Raw genomic sequence first — 21861 nt, forward strand, 5'->3', positions numbered from 1 at the left:
CTGGAAACAACCAAGATGTCCATCAACGGAGAAATAGATACAGAAATTGTGGTAATTTTACACAATGGAATACTACTCACCAATTAAAAACAAGGAAATCATGAAATTTGCAGGCAAATGGTAGGATCTAGAAAAGATCATTCTGAGTAAGGTATCCCAGAAGGAGAAAGACACACATGGTATATACTGACTTATATAGACCTGTAAGATATGATAAATATACTGAAATCTATACACCTAGAGAAAATAAAAAAGAGGACCCAGGGTACGATGATCAATCCTCACTTAGAAAGACAAAAGCAATGGACATTGGATGTAGGAGAAAACAAGTAACAGGACAGGAGCCTACCACAAAGGGCCTCTGAAAGACCTATCTAGCAGTGTATCAAAGCAGATACTGAGACTCAACCAAACCTCCGGCAGAGTGTAGAGAATCATATGAAAGAAGGGTGAGTTAGTATGATCTGGAGAGGACAGGAGCTCCACAAGGAACAAATATATCCATCTTTTATGAGACTGTTTCTCCAACCAAGGATGATGTATGAAAATAACTTAGAACCTCTGCCCGGATGTAGCCCATGCTGGCTCAGTATCAAAATGGGTACACTAGTAAGGGGAACAGGGACTATTTCTGACAGGAACTCAATGGCAGGCTCTTTGACTACCCCCACCCCCACCCCGCCAGGCAGGAGCAGCCCTGCTAGGCCACAGAGGAGGACTTTGCAGCCAGTCCTAAAGATACCTGATAAAACAGGGTCAGATGAAAGGGGAGGAGGACCTCCCCTATCAGTGGACTTGGAAAAGGGCAGGGAGGAGATGAGGGAGAAAATGAGGGAGCAGGATACATCTGGGATACAAAGTTAAACTGTAACTAATATTAAAAATAAAAAATTAAAAAAAATTTCAATGAAATCTGCTTATTCATCGTAAAAACACATCTTAGAGAGCTTTTGGTCACTATGATGAGATTCCTAAGCCAACATCTCAAAGAGGCAAGATTTATTCTGGCTTAGAGTCTCATTTTTGCTCATTGTTGGCTGTCTAAATAACATTAAGGTACATGGCAGACAGAATGGCCAGAAAATGTTCATGTTAGGTACTGTTGTTGAAGAAGCCCAGAGACTGTGAAAGAAGCGGGGGGAAAAGAACTACCCACAAGTGCATGATTCAAGAGACTATATTTGTCTACTCTGGCCACACTACTCAGTGTCTGCCACCTCCCAATAATCCATCCAATGATGAATTCAGCAATAAGTTAATCTGTTATTTGATCAGACTCCTTATCAATCACTTTCCCGAAGCCCATCAACTATCAATCATATCATTAACAATGGCTTTTTTGGGGGTAGAGGATGCTTCATATCCATACAACACAGGTTCACATACCATACATTTGCAAATATGTTGCTACTCCATCTTTCTTAGAGTTGATCTTTAATTCCAAATAAATAAATATTCTATTTATTTATATCTATCTATCTAAATATCTATTCTCAGATGCCCCCTCAGTGGTGACCGTAGTCACACTAGTCCCTCTTAAATATCAGGCTTATTAGTATAGTAGTTTCTGCCATCTGGAATTTGTTGTTTTTTCATGATAGAAATGAGGTATTAAGAATATTTTGAAATAAAAAAGAAAATCATCCATGTAATGTCATTTAGTTCATGGATTCTTTTATTTCATTCCTGTGTGTAATATCCTGGCTAGAATGATCATCAAATTAACTGAGTGTGCAGCTATTTCCTTTTGTCACTGCTGTATAAAGGCTTAGAAATATGTTGAGGCATTAAAAAGACATAGAATTAAATGCAATCTAAGTCAGCAACAATAACTGTAGCACCACTGAAGCCTTTTATCAGAGGACAGGCTTAAGATTTGAAGGCACATATCTGGCTTTTAATTAAGAACTGGTTTAAATCAGTGTTGTTGCTAATACAGGCTAGTGCTCTGATTTGAGGCCAGGCCTCTCTGATGGGGTAGGATCTTTTCCTATTAGGGTCATTAGAGAACAGCCATAACATGTCAACAACTTCTAAACTCTGAGCCCTGAGCAGTGAAAAGAGCTAAGTTCTGACTTTTCAGGTACTCAAATTCTGTTGGGAAAAGAGAACAGATCAACAGTTAATGAGTCAGTGCAAAAGAGAAATGTATGCTGGAAGGTATGTGTGTGGCAGGTCAGGGTAGATTTTCTATCAGTAAGATAATCAGACAGTTACTGTAGTATCGAGGATGTTAGGGAGTAAACCCTGGAACATTAAGTACCACATCCCTGGGGGAGACTTTGTTTGCATGGTGTGCTGAAGAAACAAAGAGCAGTGTTTAGATAAGAGAACCATGACAATACAAGGGACCAGAGGCACAGAAAGGGATAAGCAGCCATTAGTTGGTGAAGGCCACCATGGTGTATTTTCATGAGAGTAGAAAATACAGACATCTGCTTGGTATTTTAACAAATTACCTGGCTGCAGTGGGAGTCCTGTGAGGAAACTGTGGTGGCAGGCAGTCCATGCAAGACAAGATGTTAGTCTAGCATGGCAGCACAGTAGTAGGGGAAAAGGAAGTGCAAAATTGTGGCTCTTTTTTTTAAAATTATTTTTATTTTTTTTGTTTGGTTTCAAGATAGGGTTTCTCCGTGTAGCTTTGGCTGTGTTGGACTCACAGAGATCTGCCGGCCTCTGCCTTCCAGAATGCTGGGATTCAGTTAGGTGTGCACCCTAACTGGCTGTGGCTAGCTCTTAATGGATAGTGTATTCTTCTAATGGACTGAATGTGGAATGCATAGGAAAAAAGGGAGGCAGGGTGACTAGACCCAATGTTTGTGAATGTGGAGCTTAGTGAATTTGCTGTAGATAAATTTCTTTCCAAGCACTCACAGCTGGAAACTTTATGAAGCCTGTTTAACTTCAAGCCAAAGATACATCTTCATGGAAGTAAGATTGGAAAGCACAGTCTGAATGACAATGACTTATTAAAATCCACGCCCTCCCCAACATGAAGCATGGCATGCAAAGGACCCAGCATCTCAACTCAGGGAGTAAAAGGAACATGAGGCAGTCTGCTCAAGATCATTCCTGTCAGTAGGGAACAGCTCCTCCAGTTTTAAAAAAATCTCATGACTCTGACAGTGACTTATTACTGCTTGCAATAGTTTTAATTACATAGACCTAGTATCATCTTCAGAACTATTTTACAATTCCTAAATTTAAATTTCTACACTTTAACTACTCTTGATAACACAAATAATTCTGCTACTTAGATTATGTAAATCTACCTTTTCACTAGTGAGACTAATATAAAGTTTTACATAGCCTAACATATATCAATGTATTTTACTCAATAAGAATATAACCAGAGGGCTGGAGAGATGGCTCAGTGGTTAAGAGCACTGGCTGCTTTTCCACAGGTCCTGAGTTCAATTCCCAGCAACCACATGGTGGCTTACAACCATCTGTAATATGATCTGGTGCCCTCTTCTGGCATAGAGGTATACATGTAGGCAGAACACTGTATACATAAAAAAAAAAAAAAAAGAATATAACCAGCTTCTGTAACGCAAAGGACACTGTCTTCAAAACAAAACAGTTTGGGAAAGGATCTTCACCAACCCTATATCTGACAGAGGGCTAATATCCAGTATATATAAAGAACTAAAGAAGTTAAAAAGCAACAAATCAAGTAATCCAACTTAAAAAAATGGGGTACAGAGCTAAACGGAATTCTCTGTAGAGGAAATATTGAAAGGCAGAAGAACACTTAAAGAAATGTTCAACGTCCTTAGTCATCAGGGAAATGCAAATCAAAATGACCCTGAGATTTCACCTTACACCCATCAGAATGGCTAAGATCAAAAACTGAAGTGACAACACATGCTGGAGAGGTTGTGGAGAAAGGGGAACCCTCCTCCCCTGCTGGTAGGAATGTAAACTTGTACAACCACTTTGGAAATCAATCTGTTGCTTTCACAGACAATTAGGAAAAGTGCTTCCTCAAGATCCAGCTATATCACTACTAGGCATATATCCAAAAGACACTCAAATATACAACAAGGACATTTGATCAACCATGTTTGTAGCAGCTTTATTTGTAGCCAGAAGCTGCAAACAGCCCAGATGCCCCTCAGTTGAGGAATGGATACAGAAATTGTGGTACATCTACACAATGAAATATTACTCAGCAATAAAAAACAAGGAAATCATGAAATTTGCAGGTAAATGGGGGGAACTGGAAAAGATCATCCTGAGTGAGGTAACCCAGAAGCAGAAAGACACACAGGGTATATATTCACTCATAAGTGGATACTAGACATATAATATAGGACAAACATACTAAAATTTGTACACCTAAGGAAGCTAATCAAGAAGGAGACTCTGGCTACAATGCTCAATCTCCATTCAAAAAGGCAAAGAGGATGGACATCGGAGGAGGGAGAAAACAGGGAACAGGACAGGAGTCTACCACAGAGGGCCTCTGAAAGGTCCCTGCAGGTTACTGAGGCAGATGCTGAGTCTCATAGCCAAACTTTGGGTAGACTGTAGTGAATCTTATGAAAGAAGTAGGAGATAGTACAGGAGCTCCACAAGGAGAGCAACAGATCCAAAAAAGTTTGGGCACAGGGGTCTTTTCTGAGACTGATTACTCCAGCCAAGGACCACTCATGAAGATGGCCTGCAACCCCTGCACAGAGGTAGCCTGTGGCAGTTCAGTGTCCAAGTGGGTTCCATAATAATGGGAAGAGGGATTGTCTCTGACAGGAAATGATTGGTATGCTCTTTGATCACCTCCCCCTGAGGGGGGAGCAGCCTTACCAGGCCACAGAGGAAGACAAAGCAGCCACTCCTGATGAGATCTGATAGACTGACTTGGATCAGAGGGAATGGGAGGAAGACCTTCCCTATCAGTGGACTTGGGGGAGGGACATGAGTAGAGGGTGGGATTGCGAGGTGAGGAGGGAGGTAGGGAGCTACTGGGCAGATACAAAGCAAATAAATTGTAATAAAAATAAATATAAATTAAAAAAGAATATAACCGCACATGCAAACTTTAATCCTACTAGTATTCCTTAGACTGTGCATTGTTTGCCTAGCCCTCTTTATATCTTACATATTTTCTTGACTTATTTACTTTTTTCTTTTACTTTTGTTTCCAGACTTAGCAGCAAAGACACTTCAAAATTGCCATCTATCCAGTGCTGGCCTTCAACTGTTGATCCTGTCCCCAATTCCCAAATTCTGGGATTACAGGAATGTGACACCATTCCTGGCCTCATTCTTGTCCTTTTCTCTGAAGCCTAGTCCCCTACTTGTCTTTTCTCACAAACTGTGTCAAGTCATTTTCAGGTACATCCTGTATGAGTAATAACTGAATATAAATGTATGAGCTGACCTTTGAAATAACAATTTTGCACATTGTATTCTTTATCTTAACCTTCATTTATGCTTTGGTCATTCTGTACAAATATGTATCAGTGATTTCAACATTTGAGGACAAATTTACCTTTGTACAGTCTTAAAGGGATAAGCACTTAGGACTTCCTCTCCAAAACCCCACTACAATGTCTTTCTACTGCAAACTGTTTTCACCTGAATCCACAAGTTAATAATTTTGATTTTAAATAGTCTTACCATGGAATTGGAATGATAAATGCCTACAATCCTTCTGCTTGAGAGGAAAGCTTGGGTTGTGACTTTCAACAAATACCCCAAAGTTTTATGTTCTCTACAATGTTCCAAGAAACTGGTATTAGCTACACATGCGTACATTTAATAATTGTCATGGAAGCTTGGGACAAAAAATTACTTGTAAAGGAGCTAAGTGTGGCAAAATACCAAATTTTAAAACTGCCTTCTAGGTGGAAGTCAAAACTGAGCTGAAAAGTAAGAGTCTATGTTGATTTTTCTCTGGAAACTCATTTGATTTAGATGAAAGAAAAAGTTACTGTGAAAAAATATATACAAATTCAGATGCCTGTAAAAACTGCAACAATATGTGAATATTTGTTATTAGATGACAGGGAGGTTAAGGTTTTAACAGATGCAACTCTTTAAAATACTCTTAACAATTAGATGAACTAAAGGAAATCCACACAATCTATAAGCAGCCTTCTCTAGAGACGGTCAGGTAAATGACAACACAGCACACCTAAGGCATCAAATCAGAGTAAGTTTCTCTACAGGAGCAGTTTTACACACTTTCTTCCTCTTCTTCCTCCCCTTGTGTGACTTTGTGATCCACATTCCAAGTACAAAACACAGGCAGACCTTCTTCAAGATGCTTCCGCAGTTTAAAAGCAGCAGAGCCACTGACCTCTGGGTGTCTGGAGAGCTGAGATTCTTGACCCTTACCACTGTCACAGCAACTTTGCAACCCATCAAATGCACATTTCACTGGAAGAGACATTTATCTCCTTGTAAGAAGACCACCACTTTGAAACTTTCACTCATCTCACATTTCTTAAGACTACTAATCACAATATTGGAGAGAAAAATAATACACAGCATCCCGGAATGATTTCCTGACCTCAGTGTAGATATAATGTTACACACGAGTGCTCATAAGTTCCCAAAGACAGACTGCTTTTTCCAGATTTTACTAATGGGTGAAATCTACATCTTCCTAATGAATGAGATAGCTTATAAGCCATCTAGAATAGATTATGAACCATCTAGAGATCCCAAGGCACCAGCAGAGGAACTTATCTTTTATTTTCCAAAAATGATATTCTAGGAGTTTGTGGTGAGTCTTCATAGCCTTAAGCTCAAAATTCCTAGCAAAACCACACAGGTGTCCTTCCCTTTATTACGTCTCTCTCCCCATGAATATGTCAAAGAATGAAAAGTATGTGTAGAAAACAGTACCACGGAAGTTCTATTCTGTATCAGGCAAGTCTCCAAAATAGTCATCACCTAAAGCCCTATAGAGGATTTGGTGGATCAGGCCAGGGTCTCTAGATTTACAGAGAAAACAAGACAAAAGGCAGATTAAACCAGTAATTAAAAAATAACGTTAACTACAAAGTTATAGGATTAACAACCCAGAAATAAGGATGCATTCTTATAAAAATTCAAAATTCCAAAAGTAGTGAAAAATAAGACATTTGGGAGAAACCACAGCAGGCATCAAAAAAAAAAAAAAAAATTACAGAACTCCCAACTGAAGTTACTTGTGTTTTGAAAATAAGCAACGGGCTTCTCCCTCTCTGAACATGGACATGAGAACAGAAGGTGAAAAAAAGAAAAATTATGGTACTGTATCCACAACGTAATTCTATTTTCAAAAGTATACACATGTTCTTAAGAATCTGGAAAACTATAGAGCAAACTAAAATGATTTCCTGTGGGATCACAGCTAAGTCAGTGAATAACTTCACATTGTTTTGTTTAAAGCTCTCAATGGTATATATTATTTCTATTAACCATAAGCATCTCTGGCTAGGTGTGGTTGTTTGAGTAAGAATGGTCCCCCACAGACTCATGCTTAGCCCACAGGGGGTGACACTATTAGGAGGTGTGGCTTGGTTGGAGGAAGTGCGTCACTGTGGGGGTGGGCTTTGAGGTCTCCTGTGTTCAACCTACAGCCAGTGTGGCTCAGTCTTCCTCCTGTTGCCTGTGGACCTAGATGTAGAACTCTCAGCTCCTTCTCCAGCACCATGCCTGCCTGTGTGCTGCTCTGCTACCCGCCATGATGACAATGGACTAAACCTCTGCAACTGTAAGCCAGCCCCGATTAAATGTTTGCCCTTTTCAGAGCTGTTGTGGTCATGGTGTTTCCCCTCTCTTGGCAGCTTGCATAATAATTTCTGGTACCATAGAAGCTAGAAAGGAGAAGGGAGGATTTCAGGTTAGATTCAAACACCCTGAGCTCTTTGTTTTCACTGTGTGATGTCTTCAGCAACAGGGCCTTATCTTCAATTTCTGAGAAGCAGCCAAGGGCAATGGCAATTGTTTATACTGTATTGGTAGTCAACTGGACTGCTCTGACTAACCATTCAAAAGAGGTTTCCTATGCCTGGTGCTGGGGTTTTGTTAGTCTACGGTTCTCGTGAGAAACCCTGTCAGCCCAAGAGGCACAATTTCTTTTACAATTCATACATTATTTATATATGTACATATATTGACTTATATGCATTGTATATAACTTTAGGTAAATAAAAAAATAATAATGTCCTTATATCCACAGGTAAGCATAGTTATAATAATAAAAAAAAAACCCTCATCAAAGACACTTCTCCTTATAGCACATGTAGACCACCACAAGAGGCCACAAGTAGACACAATACAGAGACCAAAACACTGTGGAAAGATTAGCCTTGCTGATACGTCAAGCCACAATACCTACATCTATGGTTCAGAAACATCACAGAAAGATTAGAAGAGACAGAGTACTGGGAAGTTTGGTGTGATAGTTTCTCCTAGAAATGGCTGTATAAATAAGACTGGAAAAATGGCAATTATAAATAGATATGCTAACATAGAAGGAGGAAAATCTCATGGGGTCCTACTCCTAGACCAAGAACTACAGGCAACTAATGGCTGCTGAGAGAGCAGAATTAGCCTCTCCCAGGGATAAGCCCCTATCGCTTATCTAACACAAAGTGCTTAGCCCTGAAACCATAAACATAAACAGACTCAGCAGTTTATATTTATATGTGTGTGCAAATACAACATTCACTGTGCAATGGTAACAGGCTCCCAGATCTCAGTACAACTGATGCCATCATGGAAATTTCATTCAGGCTATAAAACTCAGCACAAAGGCAGCACCACCTGCCAAAGTAAAAACAAAGACCTAATCCACCAAGGCCCATCTTTCTCGAAAAGTATGTACTAACCCTGCATTTTGACTCCTGTAGTTCTGCTACTGTCTCATTGTTTTTGTTGGCTTTTTTTCTCCCAGAAAGGATCTGGGCTACATTAGGATCCCAAATACCCAGTGTAGTTGCTAGCATACTTTCTTTTGGCTAAAACCTGTGTCTGAATGGTCTTCTCTGGTTTTATAGCTCACAACAGAAGAAGAGCATGGATTAGAAAATTGTTTGCACATAAAAACGTTGCAGTATTCTGGTATTTATAGTTCTTTCAAAGCATGGAGTAGCCAATCAAATACATTAGGAGCAGTGCACACCTCGAGCTTATAAGGCACATATTCTTTTTGTCTTAATACAAATGTAGGAGAAGAAAAACAATCCAGTGGATTCTACACAGATGTTACAGAACCCGAAAACTGAATCAGAGGCTGTAAATACAATATTTACTCAAATTTGCATAATGTTAGGTCACGAGGAAGATTCTAGCAACATCCACATAAAGGATCGCTATCCAACATAGGCACATGAACTACTCCAATTGCTCCAGAAATGAAATTTTCTAGTGTCTGTTCCTGCTTAACGGTAATACGCATGTGCTGCCCTAGTTAAACACTGTGTTGATAGAACTTTTGTCCAAAAGTGAAAAGGAGAAAAACTCACAATAAACAAAGAAATCACAGCAATGTGAGCATAAGCCAAGAGAAACAAGGTTCAGAGAAAGTTTCCCTTTGTGCACCTGGAGGTACAACAGGACACATTCGGTATAAGGCTGTGCAGGAGTCCTCCTCCGGACACTGGGTGCTTTCTGAAGGTAGAGGACATGCTCATCTCACACCGAATCCTTTAAGCATCAGTAATTTCCAGCACATTTCCTCAATGAAAGTTGTGAACTGAGAGTTAATAGACTCTGAACAACAACAGCCCTTTCGCATTGCCCCTTAAGAGCTGAGAAAAGAGTAAAGTGGAGAATGAGAGCTTGGAACAGAAATGCATCAACATACCCAGGAACCAGAATTTAGGATTACTGTGGACAGGCACTGTGTGGCAGGAGCACTCTTGTGGCACGGACCGTTAGTTAAAAAGGACATTGGATGGCCACTTCCATAAGAATCTTTTCCTTAAATGGGATGTTTTCCTCAAACCTCTTCCCTCCAGGCTCAGGGAATTATACAGAAGAGAAGGCAGAAAGACTGTAAGAGCCAATGGGGCTGGCAACACTATGGAAACAAGGTCTGTAGACACAACAGGACTGACACATACATGAACTCAAGAGAACTGGACCAGTATGTACAGGCTAACATAGATCCAAGCCAGACGGGATCACAGTGCTCAGAGGCAATGGATATTGGCCCCCAACCATGACTTCAATTTGCAACAACTATCAAAGAAAAAACTTAGTTTTCACCAGTGAAATCTCAATAGGTATATTAACCATACTTAAGGACAGGTCCTATGTCCAGAAGTAAACAGCCAACACAAAACAAACTTAATGGTATTTTGTAGACTTATCTCATATTGCTTTATTTGGGCTTTGTTTTTTTTTGTTTTTGTTTTGTTTTGTTTGCCATACTGGCTTTTTGTTTGTATGTTATGGTTTCTGATTTTGATTTATAAATTTTGTATGTGTGTGCGTTTGTTTCTTGTGCTTTCCTTTTTTTGTATTATGGCTTGTTTGTTTTGTTTTTCTGTTTGTTTTCTAAAGAGAAAAAAAAAGTGTGTGGAATTAGGTGTGTAGGGAGTATTTGGGAGAAGGGGAAAAGGTGATCAAAATAGACTGTACAAAATATTAAAAAAACCTATAAGTTGATGATAAACACTACTGAATAAAAACAAGAGCATTCAATTGAGTTAACATCTCAATACAAAAAGGCATATTTTACATAAGAATCCTGAAAAAGTTAAGATATATATGGTTTATAAAAATCATAAATTCCATCACTTTGTTAGATGGAATGAAATAACTTCTGAGTATTCTGGAGGGAAGCAGGAAGTCAAATATACTATTTGGTTCAAAGAGATACATTATCCTAACATGGGCAACAACAGCACCTAAACAAAACGTACCATGTCTACTTACAGCAACCCAGGCCCCTCCCCCCTTTAGTATAGCTAGGCTCACTAAGGCATATGTTCAAGCAGAACTCAGGTAACCCGATACGCATGTGTGGAAGCACAGCAAGACTTCTTTCAGATGGGTGGCCAAACAGATTCTTCTCACAAAGATGAATCCAAACAGCACAGGATGGAAAATAGCCACCAGTGTTTTATAAGTAAGAGCCAAGAAAGCCTGGTCCTTTTCAAGCAAGCCATGTGGCCTCATTTTATACCTCCCTGGACATGATTAGTAACAAGGCATTTTTAACATGTTCACAAGTAGGTATAAATAACAATAAAATATCTTTCTGTACAAAAGAACTAAACTATGGTGAAAATGGGTGTAACACTTTTTGACAATAGCGAAATGTCTTCTGAGAATCTGAGAGTCATAACCTTTTCTAAAACTGTAAAATCCCACACACTGCGCTGAATGGCAGCACTAGTTGACATCGTCTGCAACCATAGTGTCAAAAATCTGGTAACAAATTCGCTGCTCTCCTCCGATGGTGACGTTGTAGGACTTGATGAGGCACTCCAGCCATGGGTATGCATCTATAGACCAAAAGAAACGTGGCCATTAGATTCAACACAGAACTGGTCATGCTGACTAATTTGCAATTTTTCCTGACAAACAGATGAAAGTACCTGGGTTTACAAAAGACCCAGCAGCAAAGACAGTAGTTGTCACACTTTACCCTCAGCCACATTCACACCACTTTTGGTGCTGGCTGCTTACAGGCCTCTCTGGCTTTTTCCTGATGAGCTGGAAAGAAAGGGAACCTGAACTATAGCTCCGATCAGTGTGACAGGACACAGCTATGGAGCCGCACAGAGCCATCAGCAATTGGCCCTCTCCACACTCTGAGAGCAGGTCAGACTCACTTCTAACATCAACAGGTGGCCCAGGATGGTCTGAGAGCACGGAGGGCAGCCCTCAGGCCAGCCAGGGTAAACTCAAACACTTCTATGCATGACTCAAGGGACCGGACATAGTAAATAATTCAGCTGTGTATATCAAAAGTTACCAGGCCCAGAGACTTTTTGTTTTGGAAATCTGTCCATGGGTAATTCCAATAGCAACACAAATTAAAGCAAACAAAAATGAAGCTGCTCAAATTAAACTTTACTCCAGATGAGCCAGAATTCCACCTTGGAATTGATGCTACAACACAGAGGCTGGCAGGACCAACCCTCACCAGGAACACCTCTGACAGTTCCATCAGGAAGGGATAAGCAGGCAGAGGGAGGTTCGGAACTGAGAAGGATTCCTGGAAGAATCTAGCTTCTTAACACAATGTAGAGCTGCAGGTCCCAAGAGAAACAGAATCCTGGGCCAGAGTCCGACACGGTGACAGCGATAACTGGTAGAACATCCCCTGGACAGGAGCAGGTTGAGAAGCTGGTGTTTGTGCAGGAACAACTAACGGTCATGAACTTTGCAAAGCAAAAACTCAACGTTCTGAAGTCTGTTACTATGTAAAAGAAAACCCAGTCAGTGAGTCAAACAAGATAAATGTATTTTATTTTTAAGACTATTTCTTGTGGAAACTGAACACATCTGTATAACTGCAGCCTCCATGTCTATATGCTGTATGTGTAAACTCAGAGTCTAATGTACTGTGACCAAAACTGTCATGCTTTCAGTGTATTTTAAGATATTTTAAACTCCTCTATTTATATTCACCTCAGGCACTACCTCATCAAAACATGGGTAATAGTTCTCCTTTACAACCTGAGTCACGTGGACTCATGGTTGCTTACTTCTAGTCTAGACATTAGAAACATGCTAGGTGTTTTTCCAAGAGGGGAGGGGAAGAGAGGCATCTTTTACATACTGCCTACCAATTTTTACTCCTGGTGGACATATCATATCCATGACTGTTTCCAGACTCTTCTGAAGGCTGTCATCTGTGAGGACTTCGGATGCTGGGATTTTGAAAAAGTTCTCCTAAAAATGATGATAAACACAGGAAATACTCATCCTTTGAAAAAGCATCCCTGTAGGCCTGGAGAGAAAGCTCAGGAGGTACGAGCACTGGCTGCTTTAGCAAAGGACCCATGTGAGATTCCCAGGCCCCACACAGTGGCCTGCAGCCACCTGTAATTCCTGCGTCAGGATCGGATGACCTTTACAGGGACCAGAGACACATCATGTAGGAAAAACATTTACATAATAAAAATAAAGGCATAAATTAAAAAAAGGAAAGTTTTAATGTACAGAATTTCAGCATCTAATTTGCTAAAATGACCTACTATATTCATCTAGTCTATTAAAGTTGTAGAATCCATAAACTGCAATACCGGGCTAGGTTAAAATCTGATTTACTGCTTTACTGGTACCACAGCTTGGAGATGCACACAAACACAGTAAGATCATGAAGCAAGGCTGATGATAACTTTTGTACCCTGGAAAGGAAATCTATTGTTAAGTATGAAAGGGCATAACATTAAGAAAGCAAACATTTCATCTTCCCCTTCTAATTTAGGCTTCAGAGAAGAGATTTCGTTTGCTTTGATAACTATTCTATCTTCAACATACAAGGCACACAGCAGCTGCTAGGTAATATTCATTTAATAAGTGGTGGCATGAATTGTGGAAACCAGAGGGTAAAAAAAATATCTTTTAACCTTAACCTGGATTGTTTTCCAATTCATATAAGTTAAAACAAAAATAACCTATCCACCTCTCCAGCAAAAACAAATAAACAAACACCCCTAAGCTCTCTTAGCCCAATAAACAGCTGGTCTTCCTCATAGCTTTTGGTGTTTCATGCCATTTGACAGCCAGTGACTTGACTGCGCCTCCTGGAACTATGAGGTACTCTGGAACACTTAACAGTGTCACCTGAGGTTGGAGACTTTGGGACATGCAACATTAGCCTGACCTCAGGAAGAGAGCCTCCAGCCACATGGGCAGTCAGATCTGAATGACAATATGTGACAAGTCACATCAGCGCCGAGGTTAAGCTTCCAAAACTGCCAGGACTCCATGGACACTGCTGTAGACAGCTCAGGGAAAGAAGTCGCTGCTTATATGAAAAGGACGGCTTTGCGAAGATCAAAGCTAAATGTGGCTTCGCCGACTGGTCAGTGGAGAACCATGAGCATCAGAAATGACAACAGTCTCTGGGCTTCTCTACAGCTTACCCAACAACACCACTCTGTTTTCTCAGAGATGAGACTATGGCGGCTACAAAGTCCAGTAAGATGACAGCAGGTGGCTAGATTATCTGCTTTTTTGTCTAGCAATAAATTTCTGTTTGACAGGGAGACTGACTCAGATTTTGATTCAACTTTCCATTTTTTTAAGTATGATTTTTAATAAAAATCAAAGGTAAAAGACATACAATTTTAGATTTATGTGGTTATATTTTATACACTTTAAGTTATTTAAAACTCTTTTGAGAACAAAATTAGGCTTCAAAAGTTCTCAATAAGTCACACTGAGTAGAACTAAGAAGTATTAATATGTTAAACATTTTAAATATAAATTGTTAGTGAGATATCTGTTCTGAGTGTGTTACTTACAGAGTCCTTGAGGTAAGCATCCAGAACTGCTGTCCCATCATCCAGAGTGAAGGTCATAACAAACACATACTGCAGAGGCTCAATGCCCAGAACTAGTGAGGGAAAAGAGCACGTTATACCAGGCAGCTAGGTGCGACAAGAGCTTTATTCTAGCGTGGAGCTGCAAATGATGCTTACTAAGAGTAGTAACAAGAGAAAGAAAACATGTCCCTGGGAACTTCCTGCTCCAGTATTAAAGTGATAAAGCAGACCACTGTATTTATACAGAACTAGTCTCATAATATAAGCAACTGCATAATACTTAATAGAAACCACAAAAAGTGGTTAATAAAATGCAGTGCATTGCATTTTAATCATAGGAAAAGATCAACTAAAATTACAGAATGTTCCAAAGAACATGCAGTTCGGTATTTTTTAAAGTATATTCCCTTTTGTATTATGAGTGTAAAGTATTCCTTATTTTTTAAAGAGGTGCAGAGATGAAGAAGAGTGAGTAAATTAGATACACCAAATCACATGAGGATTTGAACAACCTTTTTTTCAGAACTCAAGGCACTACACAGATGTACAGAACATTTTATTACCTTCCATCCACGCAGACCACATTCCAGTAGGGGAATTAATTAAGCAGGCAACTCAGAAGAATAAATTTGGCAAACACAGGACTTTAGTATTAAATAGCAATAAGACAGGAATAGAGTTTGGAGCTTCAAAGGGTCTCAAGAGATTACACTGAACCAAAAAAAGAGTGAACTTAAATACTATGCTGAGAACACAAATGCGCATTACCTAGTTCAAAGTAACATGGACTCTCACTGGACTTCTCGGTACGACAGTCATATTACAAAGTTAGATTTAAAATGAAAACAAAAAAAAAAAACAAACAAAAATACACTTACGAGCACACATATATTTATGTAACAAAATTTCAGTCTAGTTCAAAGAAGCTGTGTGTTCAGCTTCACAAAAATATTCTGAGTTGGCCAAATGATACCTACAGCTGTTAATATCTCTGAAAGATAAATTCTGGGAAAAAGATTGGCAAAGTGGAATGCTTACTGAGGAGACAAAGAAGTGAGAAATGAGGAAAAGTGGCAAAGGGAGACACAAAACTGGGTTTAAAATACATGCTCAATGGAGGCATAATAAATGCTGTCAATCCCACAGAGTGTTTTTTTCTTTTTAAATTAAGGAGGAAACGGAAATACACATTTAATAATTCTAGTAGACACAACACAGTCCACCTTAGTTGTATACAGGCAGATTTGGCTTCAATATTGAAGTCTAAAAATTGTGCCATGCTCCTGGTAGCTGTAACCAAAAGCTAGGTGACGAGTTAGTTATGTGTGTAACAGATAAAGACTCCTTTGTCCTTGCCAAAGACTTGGGGGAAAGTAAGAGCCACCTCAATACCTTTTCCAATGCTAAGAGTTAGAAAGATTTCCTCAGGATCTGTATTTGGGATCAATGTTTAAATGGAAAACAAATAATCCAGTATTGAAATATCAAAGTGATTATAATGCTTGGAAATAATTGCAAACATTTTAAATATTTAGTCCTCATTCTTCAATACAATTATTGTAAAGAGATTTTAATTTAGAAAAGTTAGGCTAACTCTGCCAAAAATATCCATATACACTAAAGAACAAATTGGTGAGATGACAGAGAATGGAAATTATAAAACATAAAAATTGAGCTAACCTTCTGCCACAGAGGAAGGAATCCACAGTCCTTTATTAAGAAGGGAATTTAGGTTTTCTATAGGCTTCAAGCTTGAACACTGTTTACATCTGAAATGAGTAAGTAAAAATCAGTAAATATTTAAGTATAAACAAATTTATTTTATTATTACACCCTGTTCAAATAGGGATAGTTTTAGAAAGTCGCTTATTAAACAGAAGAGCATCGCACTGACTATACTGTAATGTGTTTGCTGCAAAAGTCATGAGAGACACTGTGGGTGTGGTGGCTTGGATAAGCCTCATAGATTTGGGTGTCTGGATCAGAGTTGGTGGACTGTTTAGAAAGGATTAGGAGGGATAGCCTTGCTGGAGGAGGGGTGTCACTGAGGGTGGACTCTGCACCAGGCCCAGTCTTGCTCTTTCTAACTCCAACTTGCAGGTAAGATGAAGTCCTCAGCTACTGCTTCAGTGCCATGCCTGCCCGCCTGCTGCCGTGCTCCCCGCTGGGACAGTCCTGGACTCACCTTCTGAACCTGGAAGCAAGCCCCAAACTCAAGGCTTTCTATTGTAAGTTGCCCTGGTCATGTTGTCTCTTCACAGTAACAGACAGTAACTGAAACTATGGGCATCATCACAGAACTCTGAAGCTGAGAACCAGGACTGGACTCTAGACCAACTGTCAATCATTAAATTAGTTGTCAATTTTCTTACTTTTTAAAACAAAGAGACTTAGGAGACATGTTGTAGGAAATCTTTGAATTTATGATGGCTCTATTAGCAGTATGTGATGACCCCAGCCTTAAAAAACAGTAAGAAAAAATTATTTTGAAGGAAACGTGAGAACAAGTAAGATTTCAGGCAAATTAATGTTTTTAGTAAGCCTATATTTGCAGTCATATAGTTTATGAAGCCTAACACTCAACTACCATCTAAAATATAAATTAAGTCTGAGTAATTCAGTTTTATTAGGCATGATTGAATGTCTATGAGATGTAGTGAGAAAATATGCTTATAAGTAAATTCAATTGTCCTTTTCATTTATAAACTGGGAAATTCAGGAGTAAGTGCTTTTAGGTTTATCATTTAATTATCAAATATATATAAATATTTCTTTACTAACAGTAAAAATAGAAAAACAATGGCATGAAAATTATTCATTAATAGTAGACAATGATAAAGCAAGTTAATGGTTAATTGTTGCTTTCTTGATTTAGACTAACCAGGCACACTGCACTAAGAAGGCAAGATGGAAAGCAGGTACAAAAAGAGCAAGGGATGATCATGTCAGAAACAAAGTCTAAACTTTGACTTATTCAAAGGAGCACAAAATATGATGTTTTGATATTACAATTAAGTGTCATATAAATCTTGCAGAAGATTTAAAGATATGAAGACACTCGGTGCTTGAGAAGAAGAGTAGCTACTAATTCATTTCACTTCACTGTTGATGGCTTTCATCCACTGTGCATGAAACCAAACCATGGGTAAAGCCCAATGGTCACCCTAAGGAGCACATTCAGGTAATTTTATAACGAGAATCACAATTTAGCTTCATTAGTAATAATGACTAGTAAATGCTCCATTAGAGGGGAGCTGGGGAGGGGCGATGAGAGGACAGGTCTTTCCAGGCTGCAGCATCACTTCTCAAAGTGAAGCGTTCTCAGGGCGACGGCTTCAACCGCAGGGCCAGTGCTTCACTTCACCCTCAGCAGGTCAAAACCTGCAGATCCCGGACTCCGTCACCAGTACGGCAGCAACTCGCCCCGTGCCAGCTCAACAGCTGCAGAATCCTCTTACTGGGTTTGCAACTCTGCACTGTCCCTTCAGGGAGCTGATAAACAACCTTAGCCTGTGACAAGGAAGAAAACACTCAAAGGCTCATACCCACTGCGCATCACCATGCACAGAGAGTGTGTGTGTGTGAGTTCCATTTTAGAAGTGTGCAAAAAAGAATTAGTATGGTTGCTCTTGAGCTCACATCAGTATCTCTAACCCACTGAATACAGCACTCAGCTGCCTACCCTAACAGTCCTGTTGTCTGCTGCAAGTCTGAATTTGCTGACTCTCCCTACCGTGAGTGTTGTGCCACACACCACTTGACTGGAAAGATGAAAACTCAGAATTTAAAGAACTGTTTGCTGGACTGCATCTGTACAATTCTAACACAATCAATACCACTCAGGGACCATTTCTAACTACAAACTGGCACAAGTAAGTACCTGTTGCATATTCAGTAGCCTGGGGATAAACATAAAGACACAGTTGTGGTCCCAGAGCTTAGATAGTGGTACCAGAGCCTACCCATAGTGATACACCTTTCCTTGTATAAGGAATGGTGCTGAAAGGTCTAGGAGCTCCAGGTCCTCGGGGCCAGACCTCACAGGAATCACACTGTGAAACTTGCTTGACAGTTTAGAGACTTCACAGAATCTTCCTCCTTAAAAAAAAAAGAAGAAAAATTCTTCAGTAATGCATGATGTGGGATGTAAGTAACACATGAGATCTGGCAAACTCTAGAAATAGTGACAAAGACAGGGAGTTATAAATTTATAGGATAATTCACAGTAAAAAGTTAAAAACAACCATTATATAAAAATTAGATTAAGAAATCCAGAAAATAAAATAGTACAATTCTTTTAGAGTTGTCATTAACATGGCTTTTCCCGGCCCTTTCCTTGACATAGGTATTAGTGGAGGACTTTCATCCCATTTTTATGAAACAACAGTGACATCCAGAGGCCAAGACTACATTTGTCCTTCTACTACAAAACTATTCAACTGGATGAGTTCAACGCTGACAATATCACAGACACAAATCCAACAAGGTAGATAAATGCAAGCTTTCGTAATCTGAAAATGCAATCCAGGTGAATGTGTTTGCTCATCCATATCTGAATCTAGCTGAGGTACTATTTGGGAACATTTAAATTAATAGTATCTTATTAGGTGCCCGTAAGGTATAGTTAACATAATTAAGGTGATGTGAAAAATGATATTCTAAAAGCATAATAACAAGTCAGTCTCTTACCTTCTATCAAAATGAGACATTCACTTGAAAGAGGAAGAATGCCATCATTTTTCACAAAATGAACAGCGATTTGCCGTCCTCCTTGGCCTTCAGTGGACCAGACTTTTGAGTCATACAATGATGTATCTTGCAGCTTGCTATTTAGAGCGTTAGTTGTAGCATCTTGCAAAATTTTATCCAAATCATACTCAGATGGAACTTCTTGCCTAGAACCATTGATAATGAAGACTCAGAAAACAATATATGTATATTCTCAAAAATTCCAATTTAACAAATTATTCAAGTAAAAAAAATCCTAGGGGCTGCTCAGTGTTTAAAAACACTTGCTGTTCTTGCATAAGACCCAGATGCATTTTTCAGCACCTACATGCAGCCGTGCACCCATCCGTAATTCCAGTACTGACCTCTGTGTGGGCACTAGGCATACACACGGCACACACACACGTTCAGGTAAAACATGCGTAAAAGAGGTGAATAGAGAACAAACGTTAAATCTATTTTATATGCAGAATAAGTCAGCTAAGCTTTCTTAAATTAAGGAAATACTACAGTTTTAAATTTAATGAATTTTATTGAATAAATGTTTAGCACTGTAAGGCAAGGGAAATCCCTGCTGTGGTTGGGCACACACATGCCCTGGTGTGTGAGTAGAGGTGAGAGGACCACCTCTCACCACGTGGGCACTCAGGGCTGCTGCACAGCAGGTGACTGTGATTTGTCTCGTGCTCTAGCACCGGCAGGTTTTAGGTTCTGGCTGCTGCAGGTAAGGTTTCATGAGTGTGTGACGTTTGAAACTCTGGGAACTTTTCAGAGAATACAGAAGTGCTAAGTTCCTGAGAGGCGGGGCCTCTGTTGTTGGATGGTTGGTGGTTGGTTGTTGTGTCTGAAGTAGTCAGACACAAAGAAAGGAGAAGAAACCAGATGTCCTAATGGGGAGGATCAAACTTGGCCCAAGAAACTGAATGCCTACCTACTGAGCAGGAAGCGGTCTGATGGTAGCTTCCACCCTGTTCCCCTCTATCATTTTTTTCTCTTTTATCTAGTGTTAGGTGGTTAATAAGGGTAGAGAAGGGTGTGAGAGAGAAAAAGAGACCCACAAGCAGTAAAAAGTCCAGTTACAACCTATAGTTTCCAAAATATTATTTTCTATATTTCAAGGGAAAATATATAGAAAAGACTAACAGGAGATAAAACTTATTATCTAAACATGTTTTGAGTTGAATACATTATTAATAAGATTACAAAAAAATCCTACATATTTATATAGTCACATAATTAACTGGTGTCTGGAATGAAGATTAAACATGACTGAAAATTTTCAATTTTATCTATCAAACCTACTAAACATTAATTTTAAAGCTTGAAAATAGGATCTTTCATTTATTATTACTAAGAATGACTCAAAAGAATTTTTTTGGAGGGTAGCAATTTAGTAATTTCCCTTTAAATTATCAATATTGTTTTATAACACTATAAATTTAATCAAATCATAATGTACTCACTTTAGGACTTAAAACCTCACATACACAAAAACACAATCATACACAAGCATATATACAAACAATAAACATATAAGATAAAACTAATTTTTGGGAAATACTTACAATGAATGACATTTAGGACAAAAAAGTTTAACAGACTGGAAGAGTCTTCTGGGCATATACGATCTCAGTTTTGCATGGATTCGATATAGCTGAGGAGCTTTTTGCTTCAAAATGGCACACAATGGTGTTTTCTCTAGATATTGGTGGTTTGTAAGTACTGTAAAGGATTTTTACATTAAATCAAAGTCAATAATGTAATGGAGTTTTAGCCATGTTTAATACGAATCTTCCTGAAGCAAAGATTTACTATAGGATCAATTTCAGCTACAGTTACTGTTTCTAGATATGTCCCTAAAGTCTATGGACACTGTTCCAGGCACAAAGCAGGTACCCACCAAACAGATGCTGAGTAGCTGGGAGGAAGGGGTAATTTAAGCATATACTGTGTGCTTATGTATCCTTACATCATTAAATACTATGTACGTATGCATGTTAGCTGTGTAAAACAGTTCACTGCCAACCTGAGAGAACTCATTAGGCCACAGCTTATATTCTAACTGGATTTCATCAAACAAATAGTAACTAAACACATTTGCTAAAAATGATCTGACACAGAGGCTCTTTCCTGGGTATGTCATATTCAAGACTTTATTGAACCCTCCTCCATTAAATGCCCAGAATAAGAGAATGGACATGAGTATTATGGGAACTAAATTATCACAGTCAGGCAGTGTGTGAAAGAAAAGGAATTTATTTTGTAAGCAGAAAGGGAAAGTGGGAGAGGAGAAAAAGGAGGATGTGGAAGAGGGGAAGCAATCAGAATTACAACAGAAGAATAGAACAGGAGGAAGAAATGCTTGGAAAATAAAAAAGGGAAGGTTTGGGATAGCTGGAGGGAGTTTATGTTAAACAGTTTAACACAACAGCTCTTACTCAGATCTTAGAATAGTGCTATCCTAGAATATCTCACTGTTACTTGGTTAAGATCTTCTAAGACAACACTTCCATATTGTAGAAAACAGAACTGAGGCATAAGCCCTACAATTACTTTTGTACCTGGCTTTAAAGCAACAAAAACCTCAAGGAACATTTTCCTTCCTGTGGTAAATGGCGAAGAGCCTGTAGTAAAACACCTGTGTTGTGCAAAGGTGCCTCACTCCACCCTTTGAGGTAATATG

The 21861-nt window shown here is 39.1% G+C and overlaps 1 protein-coding gene across 5 annotated transcripts in view; it reads right to left on the reverse strand.

Moving 5' to 3' along the window:
* Pot1 (protection of telomeres 1) overlaps nucleotides 1-21861 on the reverse strand; it is a 77939-nt gene that overhangs the window by 3830 nt on the left and 52248 nt on the right. For 3 of the 5 annotated variants that reach the window (XM_060373974.1, XM_060373972.1, XM_060373973.1), the window contains 7 exons: nucleotides 20744-20900; nucleotides 19140-19345; nucleotides 18413-18548; nucleotides 16131-16219; nucleotides 14430-14521; nucleotides 12744-12849; nucleotides 4053-12373 (listed from right to left, as the gene is read on the reverse strand). In XM_060373974.1, coding sequence (XP_060229957.1) covers nucleotides 12180-12373; nucleotides 12744-12849; nucleotides 14430-14521; nucleotides 16131-16219; nucleotides 18413-18548; nucleotides 19140-19345; nucleotides 20744-20900 — 980 coding nt within the window. In that variant the 3' untranslated portion in view covers nucleotides 4053-12179. Of the gene's footprint in view, nucleotides 1-4052; nucleotides 12374-12743; nucleotides 12850-14429; nucleotides 14522-16130; nucleotides 16220-18412; nucleotides 18549-19139; nucleotides 19346-20743; nucleotides 20901-21861 lie in introns of those variants that run through there. The other 2 variants (XR_009588245.1, XM_021655575.2) reach the window with 2 other exon arrangements.

This window comes from Meriones unguiculatus, chromosome 21 (genome assembly GCF_030254825.1).
Source record: "Meriones unguiculatus strain TT.TT164.6M chromosome 21, Bangor_MerUng_6.1, whole genome shotgun sequence".
Classification (NCBI taxonomy): Eukaryota; Metazoa; Chordata; class Mammalia; order Rodentia; family Muridae; genus Meriones; species Meriones unguiculatus.